The sequence below is a fragment of the Talpa europaea genome (genome assembly GCF_964194135.1).
Source record: "Talpa europaea genome assembly, chromosome: X".
Classification (NCBI taxonomy): domain Eukaryota; kingdom Metazoa; phylum Chordata; class Mammalia; order Eulipotyphla; family Talpidae; genus Talpa; species Talpa europaea.
In genome coordinates this window covers 47,109,978-47,123,500 of record NC_140081.1, presented here as the reverse complement: position 1 = coordinate 47,123,500, position 13,523 = coordinate 47,109,978, and the positions used below count along the sequence as shown (strand labels likewise).

General features: G+C 38.2%; 1 protein-coding gene across 1 annotated transcript in view; it reads left to right on the top strand.

Moving 5' to 3' along the window:
• TEX11 (testis expressed 11) overlaps positions 1-13,523 on the top strand; it is a gene marked incomplete at both ends in the record, with an annotated part of 405,993 nt that overhangs the window by 28,188 nt on the left and 364,282 nt on the right. Inside the window, 2 exons of the mRNA XM_084259198.1 lie at positions 2,210-2,294; positions 6,442-6,521. Of these exons, the coding sequence (XP_084115324.1) occupies positions 2,210-2,294; positions 6,442-6,521 (165 nt within the window). The remainder of the gene's footprint in view (positions 1-2,209; positions 2,295-6,441; positions 6,522-13,523) is intronic.

Genomic DNA, 13,523 nt, shown 5'->3' with positions numbered 1-13,523 from the left:
AAAAATGCCAGCTTCTTTAAGCTATTTTGCTCTGGATGTTTATTCTCCCCCCCCCATACCAAAAATTTGGAGCTAAATATTAACTCCATATGTTTTTGATGAAACAAATAAAATTTCATGTGAAAGTCATCCTTAGGTCTTCTGTGGTATGAGGATACTATGTGAGAGAGGTGGAGATAATCATGAGAATTAGCTTCAGGATAGTTAGTGAAATGACAGCCATGCTAAAGAAATAATCTGCTTAAGGAGAAACTAATTATATGTACAATAATTGTACATAAACTGTTTTTTTATCCAGTTAGTATTCCTCTTATTGTATTACTACTAGTATGATTATTACAAGATAATGGTATATAACATCCATCATAATTACTGTTATCACCCTGAGAGATTTAGACCAGAGCTATGCCACATTGGCCTCAGGCAATAGAACTACACAGCACTAAATACTGCCTTTAGAAGTCTCTTGCCAGAAACCATCCTACCCCAGTTTATACATACTTTGTGTCTTCATTCTATCCTTGAGACATTATGAGCTTGATTTACTTTTGTGTCCAGTTGACTAGGTTCCACATGATGGAAAGATAACCCCCAAAAGAAGTTATTAGAAACTTTGCCCCTTAGTTCCTAGAACAAAATATAGTCAAGTAGCAAATCTTATTATTTGAGTACGTATTTTTCAGTTAGCACTTTGGCAGGTACTGTAAGTACTACATAAGTTGTATAAGTCTTGAACTTTATTATTTTTAAAGATTTTATTTATTTATTTATTTATACAAGCACTGGGTACAGTCAGAAGCGCGGGAGGGTGAGAGAATTCACCAGAGCCAGAGCAGAGAGCTGAACAGGCAGACTGACGAAGTACACTGCTGAGGGGAGTAGCGGGTGGCAGGAGAGGTCTGCGTGCCATGTGGGACCCTCGCCCGGTGGCCAGGGATCGAACCGGCACTGCAGAGGCTGCGGGCAGCTTCGCAACCCAGCACTCAACTGCTGCGCCACCGGGGAGGCCCAAGACTTGAACTTTAATATTAAGGAGACTAGTTGGTAAATAAGATTAACAACTAAAATAGTTGTAGAATACATGCAGTTAAGTAGCATAAATAATTGCTCAATTGTGTGAAATTTAATGCATATAGAAATTAAAAAAACAGAAAGATGAATGTAGACTTTTGTGTTGCTAAAATCTTCATTTGATGTTCCTGAGTAGACTAAACTGGATCAGATTTGCATAAAGTAAAAATCAAAGTCAGCAACAACTATAAACCAGAGACACACTGGGGGGTGGAGTAGAGGGGGAAGAGAGAGTAGGATCAAAACAGTTTAGGTGAGTGATACTGTAGAGTGATGATTTCACTGGTCTGTGCCTAACTCACACCTGGTTTCTCACCTTCTGGGCATCAGGTGGCAAAAGAGCAGACATTAGTTTCAAAGAAGGAATCCTCATTGGCCAGAGTCACACAACCCTGGGACTGTAGAACCTGGGTTTTTGGTCCCTTTTCTTTTCTTTCTTTTTTTTAAAAAAAGATTTATTTATTCATTTATTCAAGGGGGGTGGGAATTGTATGAGGACTGTAACCAAGATGAAAATGCATACATTGGGCCTTCCCCGTGGTGCAGCGGGTTGAGCGCAGCACTGTGAAGCTGTCCACAGCCTCTGCAGCACGAGTTCGATTCCGGCCAGCCAGGGAGATTTCTACATGGCATGGCAGAACTCTTCTGCTGTGCCTGCTGCTCCCCTCAGCGGTTCATTTCGGTTGTCTGCCTGTTCTGTTCCCCACTCTGTCTCTGGTGAATCCTCTCACCCTCCCGCACCTCTGGCCTGTACCCCAGCACTTGTATAAAAAAAAATAGATCTTTTTAAAAAGAAAATGCATATATTTTGCAAAAATGAAAAATGATGTAAAAAATGTATAAAAGAAAAACAGAAAAAAATTATAAAGGAAAAAAAGAAAACCATAAAGACAACAGAAGGAGGTATATCAAGTGATGCCAACAGTATGAATAAAGGTGACCACATAGGAGTGAACAAGTTGTATTATCAGATATTGAGATGATTTCTGTCTATGGGTAAGTTTTTGGGAGGAAAGGTAGAATGGGACTAGATTATTGAAACTTGTAAATGACTTCAAATAGTCACATAAGCATAAAACATGCAAGAATCATTGGAGTTGGACAGTATTTTCGCTAAGAAAATGTTTCTCTTGTCCAGGTTGAAGAAATGGCAGTAAACCTGTGGAACTGGGCAGTTACTAAGAGAGTGAGTTTGGTTATAACTGAAGAGCAGAAAGCTAAATGTACGTATGCATTCTGTGACATATTATGATGAATATTTGTATTATACTATTGATTTTGTTCCTGTAGTTTAAATAATATTTTGACTAGCTTTTAGATGGAAATTTATTAAAGGAAAACTGAACAGAACAATCCATAAGCATTGGTTTGTCAAGCAAATAGCCTCCCTCCATTTTATGATTTTTTAGAGGTTAACTCCTTATTAATAAACATTTTAAGTGTCACTTCAGAAATAGTCTGAAGGTGAGCAACAAAGATGATTAAAATGTGGGAGAATGAGAGCTTGAGGAAATATTGAAGGACATAGATTATTTTCCCTGGAGAAAAAATAATCAGAACCTTCAGAACTCTGAAGGAAGAAGGATCATCAAATAGTGCTTTCTTGTCTCCATTAAAAATAGAACGGAAAATTTTGTAATGTGAGGGATTTTGATTTAAAACCTGTAGAGAATAGTTCTCATGAGGTAGATTGATGAACACTGGATTGAGTTACTGAGAAAAATTACAGTAGTTTTTTTTCTACTTGTGAGAGCAACCAAACAACAAAACAAAACCCCAGTCCAAACTCATCTGCTTGGATGCATTAAACGTGGCCCATTCTGAAAAAGTTCTAGTGTTTATCAAAATGGTCAATGTCTAGTGTGCTAACATTTATTTACAACAAGTTTATTGACAGCAAATGTGTTTATGGATAGCTTATTGCCCCATTATAAAGGCTCCATTGAGGCAACAAACCTAAGGGTGAATCTCTGGCCTGCTTGGCTTTGTAAAGACAAATCACCTTTGTCTGTGTGCACCAAATAGAATTTGTTAGTATTATCTTTATGAATGTAAACCAACCTGTATGTAATTTCAATGTAGGTATAAGGTAACTAGTGGTAGTTATAGTCAATGATATAGTTACTCATTAATCCACTCCTCCTCAGGATGTTTGGAGAATAATTCTCTAACTCTCAGATAAATGTTGATATCATTGCTCTTAGGAGTCTTATATCTTAGAGCTATTGGGAGGGAAGACTTAGAAATTTATCTGTGTGTGGGGCCTCCCTGGTAGCACAGAGGTTAAAGTCTCAGTGCTATCAAGCTATCACTAGCTACTGAGGCATGAGTTTGATCCCCGGCCAGGGAGCTAACCCACATGGTGCAGCAGACCTCTCCTGCCTTCCCTGCTGATCCCCTCAGCAGTGTATTTCGGTATCTCTGCCTGTTCTGTTCCCCACTCTGTCTCTGGTGAATCCTCTTACCCCTCGCACCTCTGGCCTACACCCAGTTCTTGGATGCATAAATAAATAAAAATAAACCTTTAAAAAAAGATTTATTTGTGGGAGAGACTTAGTACACAAGTGAACTTTGTGATATTAAAATGCATTAACTTTAAATTCCTGCATATGAAGGAACATTGCTCTGCCTGTTTTTCACTGCTTGTCCGTTAGTGGTGATTGGTTAGATGAACCAGGAGCTGCAGACTCAGGACCTCTCCCAATATACTGACTCTGTACCTATAGCAGTTCTTAATCTGGTATTTAGGTGCTTACTATGCATATGGTACTTTGGAAAATGGGGTATAGTACAGGAACCCTGTGATTTAAAACATTTTATTGCAAAAATATGTTGAGTGGAAATCATTTCGTCTTCTTAAAAACAAATTCAGTGTACCAGCTGATATGTGATGAAGAAAGTCATCAAGATTTATAAGCTACAATTTTTGTTATTGGGAAGAATCATGGAACAATGAACAGAAATAGGAAAGCCAGAAGTAGAGTGATTTGTTCATTTTAGTTTTGGACCTGTTACATTTGAGGTGACAATAAAGTTGGAGATGTGAGACTGGAGCTTATCAGAAAGAGTGTGCTATCGATTTGGTGATTATTCACATGGAAGTGATTGCTGAAGCCACTAGAATCATTGCTTTGTCTGAGGGAGAAAAGAAATGACATTGTTTGTTTTTTTTTTTTTTTTTAAGAGGCATGTTTTATTTATTTATACAAGCACTGGGTACAGTCAGAAGTGCGGGAGGGTGAGAGAATTCACCAGAGCCAGAGCAGGGAGCAGAGCAGGCAGAAGGACGGAAGTACACTGCTGAGGGGAGCAGTGGGCGGCAGGAGAGGTCTGCGCGCCATGTGGGACCCTCCTCTGGTGGCCGGGGAGCAGCCGGGGATCGAACCGGCGACACAGAGGCCGCAGGCAGCTTCGCAACCCAGCGCTCAACCGCTGTGCCACCAGGGAGGCCCGACATTGGTTCTTAAATAGTGGTGTTAATAAGAATCACCTCTGAAGCTTTTTAAACTACAGGTGCCTAGGCCCCACCTTTGGAGGTTTTGATTTGTTAGTTTTAGGATGAAACTTGGACATATTTATAAAAATACTGGGCACACATTATGCTTGAGAATGTGGGAAGGAATGGGTTAAAGCTAAATAATAAAAATAAACAATTCATAAATGCCAGTGGACACAGCACTGTGCGTTGTCTAAAGTCAGGTCAAATATCAAGCTGTGGAAACTGATGTAATAGAGTAAAGCAGATGTAAAGAGTTAGTCAGCAAGCACCTAACCAAGATATTTATAATATAGAGGGGCCAGGAACAGACTAGCATGGAAGAAAAGAGTAGAGTAACAGCAAGAAGGAAAACATCTTTATACTGAAGTAGCATTCCGTCTCAGCCTCAGCTGCCTTTGGCCTGAAGGCTTATTGTTGATAACTATAAGCAGCTGGATCAAGAATGTGGGGATGGGAGCAAAGTGTTTGACAGAGACATTTCTCACAGAGGGACACTGCTTAATCCTGAACCAGGATAGTGGAAGACTACGGAAGCAGCATTTTTCAAAAAGGTGTAGAGTAAGGAAAATGTATCAGGCTTTTCTGCTCTCCCGCCATCAGGATAGATGATGGATCCTTGTGGTCCTGAGTGCATGCCTGATGGCGGGCACCTGGAGTAGGGTGTAGGCCTATGTAGATGGGATTCACCTGGGCTAAGATGGGGCCTTTAAGGGCTGCGTCACAGGGACGCCAGCAGAAGCCAAGAACGAACAGAAGCCGAGAGAGGAGCAGAGAAGCAAGAGAGAAGCAGAGAACACCGGAGAGCCCAGATAGAGTGAAGACTTGCGGGGTGCTGGGAGGCCTGTCAGCCTCCTGGCTCTCCAGCACCCTTGCCTCCTGTGTACTGGGTAAATCCCAGTAAAAGCCTGCAAAAAACCCATTGAGGGTTTCAGGACTCCTCCTTTACCCGGTCTGCTGGATCAGAAAACTTGCACTGTGGTCTTCCTGCCCCTACAATGGTTATGGCCATTGTGAATTGTCACTGTGAAGTAGGGGAAGGTGATCTTTGGGAGAGAAGTTTTAGTAAAGTAGTAAGTATGTAAAAACATTGCAGGGATTTAAGGGGATGAGTGAGTAGCAATAAAATAGAATAGATCATTCAATTCAAGAAGTTTGGTGAAGAAACAGAAGAGACAAAAGGATGGAAACTTGAAGCACAGTGAGGTAAGTAGATTATTTTACCAAAAGGTTTTTTGAGATACAAATTAACTTTGTTAAGGGATGAGTAGATTTTACATTTCATGAAAAGCTATAAAAATCTGATCCTGTAATTTCAGCTGAAAAAAAAACTTTCAATGGCATTAGCATACGGAGAATTACTGCTGAAATCTAATACCAAGGCAACTATTCATTTACGTGTGATGTTGTATTTTAAAAAATTGGGCATGTTTTCTGTATTTTCTGAGTTATACTTTAAGAATATTTCCATCATCTACAAAAAATATATTTAGAAAGTTTCATATTTTAGGAGAATATTATAAAACTACCCTAATGTTCAGACATTTTATCAGATGTTGAATAGCTAGATTCCAGTTCTACTTAGAATTATTTTCCTGCCAACATGGCACATATAAGAGCATCTCATTGGGATTTAAGACCTGCAGAAATCAAAATTTAAGAATTAAATATTTATCTGACTGGAATATTAAGTAAATGATTCATTTGATAATTTTCAGATCATTTACTTTTTGATAATTGATTTTTGGATATACCTTTAAAATTCTTATTTTTAACAATAAAACTGGTTTTGCTTCACACCTTTTCTTTTATAGGTGTATACAAAAGGAGAATGAATGTTTTGTATTTATGGTTCTCTATTTACTGTTTTGCAGTACGTCATGTTGCTTGCAAGTTGGTGTGTATGTGTGAAGACTCAGCAGCTTCAGAAGAAGGTATTCAAAGACAGATTTTGGTAAGTTAATTAAATGAGGAAGTACAGATGCAATGAGATTGTCATTACTCCTATGAAGTAATGAAGATGGTTGAAGTTACTGCAGACTGGAAGGGGTTACATTCTTTAGTGGCATCTTTGTTCCTTCTATCTAGTTATATCTTTTACAATTAATGGTCTCAGCAGTTTTATATATATATATATATATATATATATATATATATATGTATACGGTTATTATAGTGATTCATTGGACTACATGCTGAATTAATAATTCAGGATTTATGAATTTTTGGGTTTTATCACCTCCACCTTGTTAGAGTAACAGTTTCCTCATCAAGAAAAAGAGAATGGTATTATTTAGTCTTTTTTTTTAAAGATTTATTTATTTACACATACAAGAGCTGTGGTATGGGCCAGAGGTGTGAGAGGATTCATCAGAGACAGAGTGGGGAACAGAACAGGCAGATTGACAGTATACTGCTAAGGGGAGCAGCGGGTGATTCAGGAGAGGTCTGCTGCACCATGTGGGTTGCTCTCAGGCTGGCTGGAATCGAACTTGTGCTGCAGTGGCTGTGGACAGCTTCATAGGTTGCATCTTAACCCTTGTGCCACCAGGGAGGCCCATATTATTTAGTCTTAAAAGAGTTTTTCTGAGTAATAAGTAATGAAAATTATGAATCATTGAGCAAATAAGGAAAACAGTATAGGATTTGAAGTCAGAAAACAGATTTAAATTCCTCCGTGACTGACTTTGGAAGATTACTGGGTTTTCTCATTTGTAAAATGAGAATAATAATGTCACCTTCAGGTGTTGTAGGTTCAAAATGAGAGTTTTTGTGCCAATTTCTTTGTAAACTAAAATATATGAGTAAATCTATAGTATAGTCCATGTAAATGCTATTGACAATTTTCTTAATCCTATATCACATGTAATATAATAAAATTGGATTGAATGTGGTGTTTGTTTTTTCTCTTCTTTCAAAGATTGTAGCCCCTCCAATGCCTTCAAGCAGTTATACTTTGCTAGCTTTTATAGTTGTTTTTAATGGGAGGATCAGGCTTTTTTTTTTAAATTGAGGTAACATTGATTTATAACACTGCATATGATTTAGCGGAATAGGTTCACACCTCCCCAGACACATGTTACTATATAACTCCCACCACCACAGTCCTTCACTGCAGACCACTGGGTCCCTTTCCCAGTTTGTTTCTACTCCCAACCTTCCCTCTACCTTTAGTGGGCTCAATTGTGCAGTCATATTTTTGGGATTTGGTTTGGTTTAGTTTTGTCAGTTTCTTTGTTTTGTTTCTCTATATTCCACATATGAGTGAAACTATTGGTTTTTGTCTTTCTCCTTCTGATTTATTTCACTTAGCACAATACCTTCCAGGTCTATCCATGTTGTCACAAAAGGCGGATCATATTTTTTTATAATTGAGTAGTATTCCATCATTTGTGTGTGTATTTACATATATATAATACTATATATATGTATATGCTATATATACTATATATGTAGGTTTTAATTTGCTAGCTTTTATAGTTTTTTATGGGAGGTGGGATATACATATATATCTCCATGTAAGATTTATCTTAAATCCATTGCTTTATCATTGGGCACTTACATTGTTTCCACAACTTGGCTATTGTAAATAGTGCTGCAATGAAATGAGTGCATGTATCCCTTCAAATTAGTGTTTTTTTACATTCTTTGGGTAGGTACCTAGGAGTGAAATTGCTAGATCATATGGTAGGTCTGTTTTTAAAAATATTTTGAGGAACCTCCATACTGTTTTCCATAGGAACTGTGTCAGAGTACATTCCCATCAACAGTGTACAAGGATTCCTTTTTTTTCACAGGGGTCAATTTGAACTGAACTTTCTGTTGTGGTTGGAAATAGAAGTTCTCCCCTTTCATTTCTACTGAAAAATGATTTAATACATGTAATCCTTCCCAAATGCATGCATATGTTTATATAAAATCAAATAGCTCAGAAAAATAATGAAAGTAATAAAAAGTAGTAGTTGTCTGCTTCATCCCTCTCTACCTTCTGTCTTGCTCTGCAAGTATGTTTTTTAGTGGAAAATACTTTTCCCAGTTATGAAAACAGTATCTATTGAAAAGCACAAATGGACACACAAAATTGGTAGGGTAGTACACTGATTCCCTCACTTACCTATCACTCAGCTAGAGTAATCATCACCTCATGAATACTCTTATTTCTTCTCTATCTCTTGTAACAGCAAACTCCTGCCCCCATAGTTATTTTGAAAGAAATATAAAATATATAATTTTTGCCTGTAAATATTTCATTATATGTCTCTAAAAGGCAAGGCATATTTCTTATAAAATAAACCTGATACTCCCACTCCTGATAAAAATTAATGAAGATTTTCTAAAATCATCAGATACTCAATTTTCCCCACCCACCTGTGCTTCTGAGCTTGCTCCTATTCTTTGTCCCCTTCTCCTGTCTCTCCTTTATTTTTTTTCCCAGCTCTCTCTCCTGTCTCTCTCCCCATCTTGGTTTCTTACAATCAAGATTAAGGAAAGTCTAGTCTTGTATTTTGTTACCAAGTCTCTTTTATTTTTTTATTTTTATTTTTTTTAAAAAAGATTTATTTATTTATGCATATAAGAACTTGGATACAGGCCAGAGGTGTGGAGGTGGGGGGACGGTGAGAGGATTCACCAGAGACAGAGTGGGGAACAGAACAGGCAGATTGACAGAAATACACTGCAGAGGGGAGCAGCGGGCAAGTCAGGAGAGGTCTGCTGCACCATATAGGTAGCTCCCTGGCCGGGGATAGAACTAGTGCTGCAGTGGCTGTGGATAGCTTCATAGGTTGCGTCTTAACCCCTGCACCACCAGGGAGGCTCCACGATGTCTCTTTTAATCTACATTATTTCCCCCTCCTTTACAAAAAGTCTGTTGAACAAATTCATTTGTTGAAGAAACCAGGCTACTTGCCCTGTAGTTTCTTTAATTCTGGATTCTGATATCTGCATCCTCATGGTGACATTTTCTATAGTCATTTGCTCCCTGTTTTTCCTGTAAATTGGTAGATCTAGAAGCTTAATCTGATTCAGGTTCAGTCTTGTCAAGAATAATTCATAAAGGGTATGGTATGCTTTCACTAGGCAGCACTAACAGCCCCATATCTCTTTTTGTGTTAATGCCCTTTGATTATTGTTGTTCCGAGAATTATTGTTTCTGTAGGGGGTTGCACATTCTAATTCTCTATTCCTTTTTTTTTTAATTTTTAAAATTTTTTTTAAATTCCCCATACAATTGCAGCCCCCTTATTTTGACTCCAATCCCTCCTTTCCCCGCCCCCCACCCCCCATAGTGTGTCTCTGGTTCGTATTTGTTTGCTGATTTTGATTTTTTCTGTTCCTTTTTTTTGTTTGTTTATTAACTGGAATAGAGAAAATTTTTCCCTCCTCAACTATTTGGATACCTTGATGTATACTTTGTATGAGAAAGATAGACTAAATGTTTGATTATTTATTTGTTAAGCAGTTTTCATAATGAGTTTGTTCCATAACATCATTAAATGACTAATTTGTTTTTAAAAAGTATCATTGTAAAGGGAGAAAGCACAAATAAACAGGATCATAAATGAAAGAGGAGAAATCACAACAGACACAGCAGAAATCAAAAGAATAATCAGTAACTACTATGAACAGTTATATGGAAACAAGTTCAACAATCTAGAGGAGATGGACAAATTCCTACAACTCTACAATCACCCAAAGCTAGATAAAGAAGAAATAGAACACCTAAACAGACCAATTACAAGCAGCGAAATTGAAATGGTAATCAAAAACCTTCCCAAAAACAAAAGCCCAGGACCTGATGGATTTACAAATGAATTCTACCAAAGATTCAGAGACGAATTAGTGCCTATCCTTCACAAACTCTTCCAAAAAATTGAGAAGGAAGGGATAATACCAAACACGTTCTATGAAGCCAACATTACACTAATACCAAAACCAAATAAGGACAACACAAAAAAGGAAAACGACAGGCCAATCTTCCTAATGAACACTGATGCAAAAATCCTCAATAAAATTTTAGCTATCAGAATCCAACAATGTATCCATAAGATAATTCACCACGAACAAGTAGGATTCATTCCAGGGACACAAGGATGGTTTAACATCCGAAAATCAATCAACGTTATCCAACACATCAACAAAAAGAAATATAAAAACCATATGATAATATCAATAGATGCTGAGAAAGCTTTCGACAAAGTGCAACACCCATTCATGATAAAAGCCCTTGAAATTCTTGGGATACAAGGAACATACCTCAACATCATAAAGGCCATCTATGACAAGCCAACAGCCAGTATCATCCTCAATGGTGAAAAGCTGAAAGCAATTCCATTAAGATCTGGAACAAGACAAGGATGTCGACTCTCACCACTGCTTTTCAATATAATACTGGAAGTCCTAGCCAGAGCAATAAGACAAGAGAAAGACATCCAAGGAATCCAAATAGGAAAAGAAGAAGTCAAACTATCACTATTTGCAGATGATATGATAATATACATAGAGAACCCCAAAAACTCCACAGAAAAACTAATTCAACTCATCAATCAGTTCAGTAAAGTGGCAGGATACAAAATCAACACGCAAAAGTCAATAGCCCTCCTATACACAAACAATAAATCTGAAAAAGAAGAAATAAAAAAAAACATCCCTTTTATTATCGAAACAAAAAAATCAAATATTTGGGAATAAATCTAACAAAAGAGGTAAAGGACCTATACAAAGAAAATTATAAAACACTGTTAAAAGAAATAGAAGAAGACACAAAGAAATGGAAAGACATCCCCTGCTCATGGATTGGGAGAATAAACATTATTAAAATGGCCATCCTACCAAAAGCAATATACCGATTCAATGCTATTCCAATCAAAATTTCAATGTCATTCTTCAAAGAAATAGAACAATTATTGATGAAATTCATATGGAATCACCAAAAACCCCGAATAGCCAAAGCTCTACTGAAAAAAAGAGAAGGAAATGGAGGCATCACACTCCCAGACTTCAAACTATACTACAAAGCCATAATCATCAAAACTGCATGGTATTGGAACAAGAACAGACATACAGACCAATGGAATCGAATAGAAAATCCAGAAATAAACCCACAGATTTATTGTCAACTAATCTTTGACAAAGGAGCAAAGAATATGCATTGGAGCAAAGAAAGTTTGTTCAATAAATGGTGCTGGGAAAACTGGGTTGCTACATGCAAAAGAATGAAGCTTGACCACTACTTCACACCATACACAAAAATCAACTCAAAATGGATTAAAGAACTAGACATAAGACCTGAAACCATAAAATACATAGAAGGAAATATAGGTGAAACACTACGTGATTTGCATATCAAAGACATCTTTACAGACACATCACCCAAAGCAGTGACAGTGAAGGCAAACATAAAGAGCTGGGACTACATCAAATTAAAGAGCTTCTGCACAGCAAAAGAGACAATAACCAAAACAAAGAGAAACCCCACCAACTGGGAGAACATTTTTGCACACAACACTAATGATGAAGGACTGATCACAAAAATCTGCAAAGAGCTGGTGAGACTCAACAACAACAAAGAAAATAATCCAGTCAAATCATGGGCAGAAGAGCTAAAAAGAAACTTCTCTGAAGAGGAAATGCAAATGGCCAACAGACATATGAAAAAATGTTCAACATCACTTGTAATCAGGGAAATGCAAATCAAAACTACCATGAGATACCATCTCACACCAGTGAGAAATAATCAGTATGAACCCAATATATATTTTCTCTTTTAAAAAATACGTATTTCAGGGCCTCCCCGGTGGCGCAGCGGTTGAGCGCTGGGTTGCGAAGCTGCCCGCGGCCACTGCGATGCTGGTTCGATCCCCGGCTGCTCCCCGGCCACCGGAGGAGGGTCCCACATGGCGCGCAGACCTCTCCTGCCGCCCGCTGCTCCCCTCAGCAGTGTACTTCGGTCCTTCTGCCTGCTCTGCTCCCCGCTCTGGCTCTGGTGAATTCTCTCACCCTCCCGCGCTTCTGACTGTACCCAGTGCATGTATAAACTAAAAACAAACAAACAAACAAATAAATAAATAAATAAGACATGCCTCTAGAAAATTAAAAAAAATAAATAAAAAATAAAAAATACGTATTTCATAGCTCTGTCTACTGAAAGGGTCTAGAAACGATGACCAAAGCAATAAAAGAGAATGCTTGTAATGTCCAGATTGTGGTTCTCAATAACAGGATTCTTTGAAGGAACAAGATGAACCTGGATATCTTGTAAAGTCAGAAATCAAACAAAACTATTAAAGACTACTGGGGTACTGTCAAAAAGACTCAGAATCACTTAAAGAGGCTCCTACTGCCCAAAAATAGAAGACACTGCACTAAACATCTCTTGATGTTTAGGATTATAGGGTTTTACTTAGCTTCTTGACTTTGTATTTGTGTCTCTCTCCTCTGGTGCTAATGATCTTGATGCCTCATATTGTTAACATCATGTATTGTTTTATCCTAAAAATGTATTTTTATAATAGTTTCAGAATATGTTAATATCAATATCACTAAGAATGATTTACAAAAATCATTTAAGAATTTTTTTTGCACTTCTCCCCTCCCCATCTCAAGATCCTTAATTTAATCATATCTAAGGTTCATTTTGCATTTGAGGTGACATTCATAGGTTACAGGTATTGGGATCTGGATGTCTTTAAGAGGCACAATTTAGGGCCTCCCCGGTGGTGCAGCGGTTGAGCGCCGGGTTGCGAAGCTGCCCGCGGCCTCTGCAGCGCCGGTTCGATCCCCGGCTGCTCCCCGGCCACCGGAGGAGGGTCCCACATGGCGCGCAGACCTCTCCTGCCGCCCGCTGCTCCCCTCAGCAGTGTCCTTCGGTCCTTCTGCCTGCTCTGCTCCCTGCTCTGGCTCTGGTGAATTCTCTCTCACCCTCCCGCGCTTCTGACTGTACCCAGTGCTTGTATAA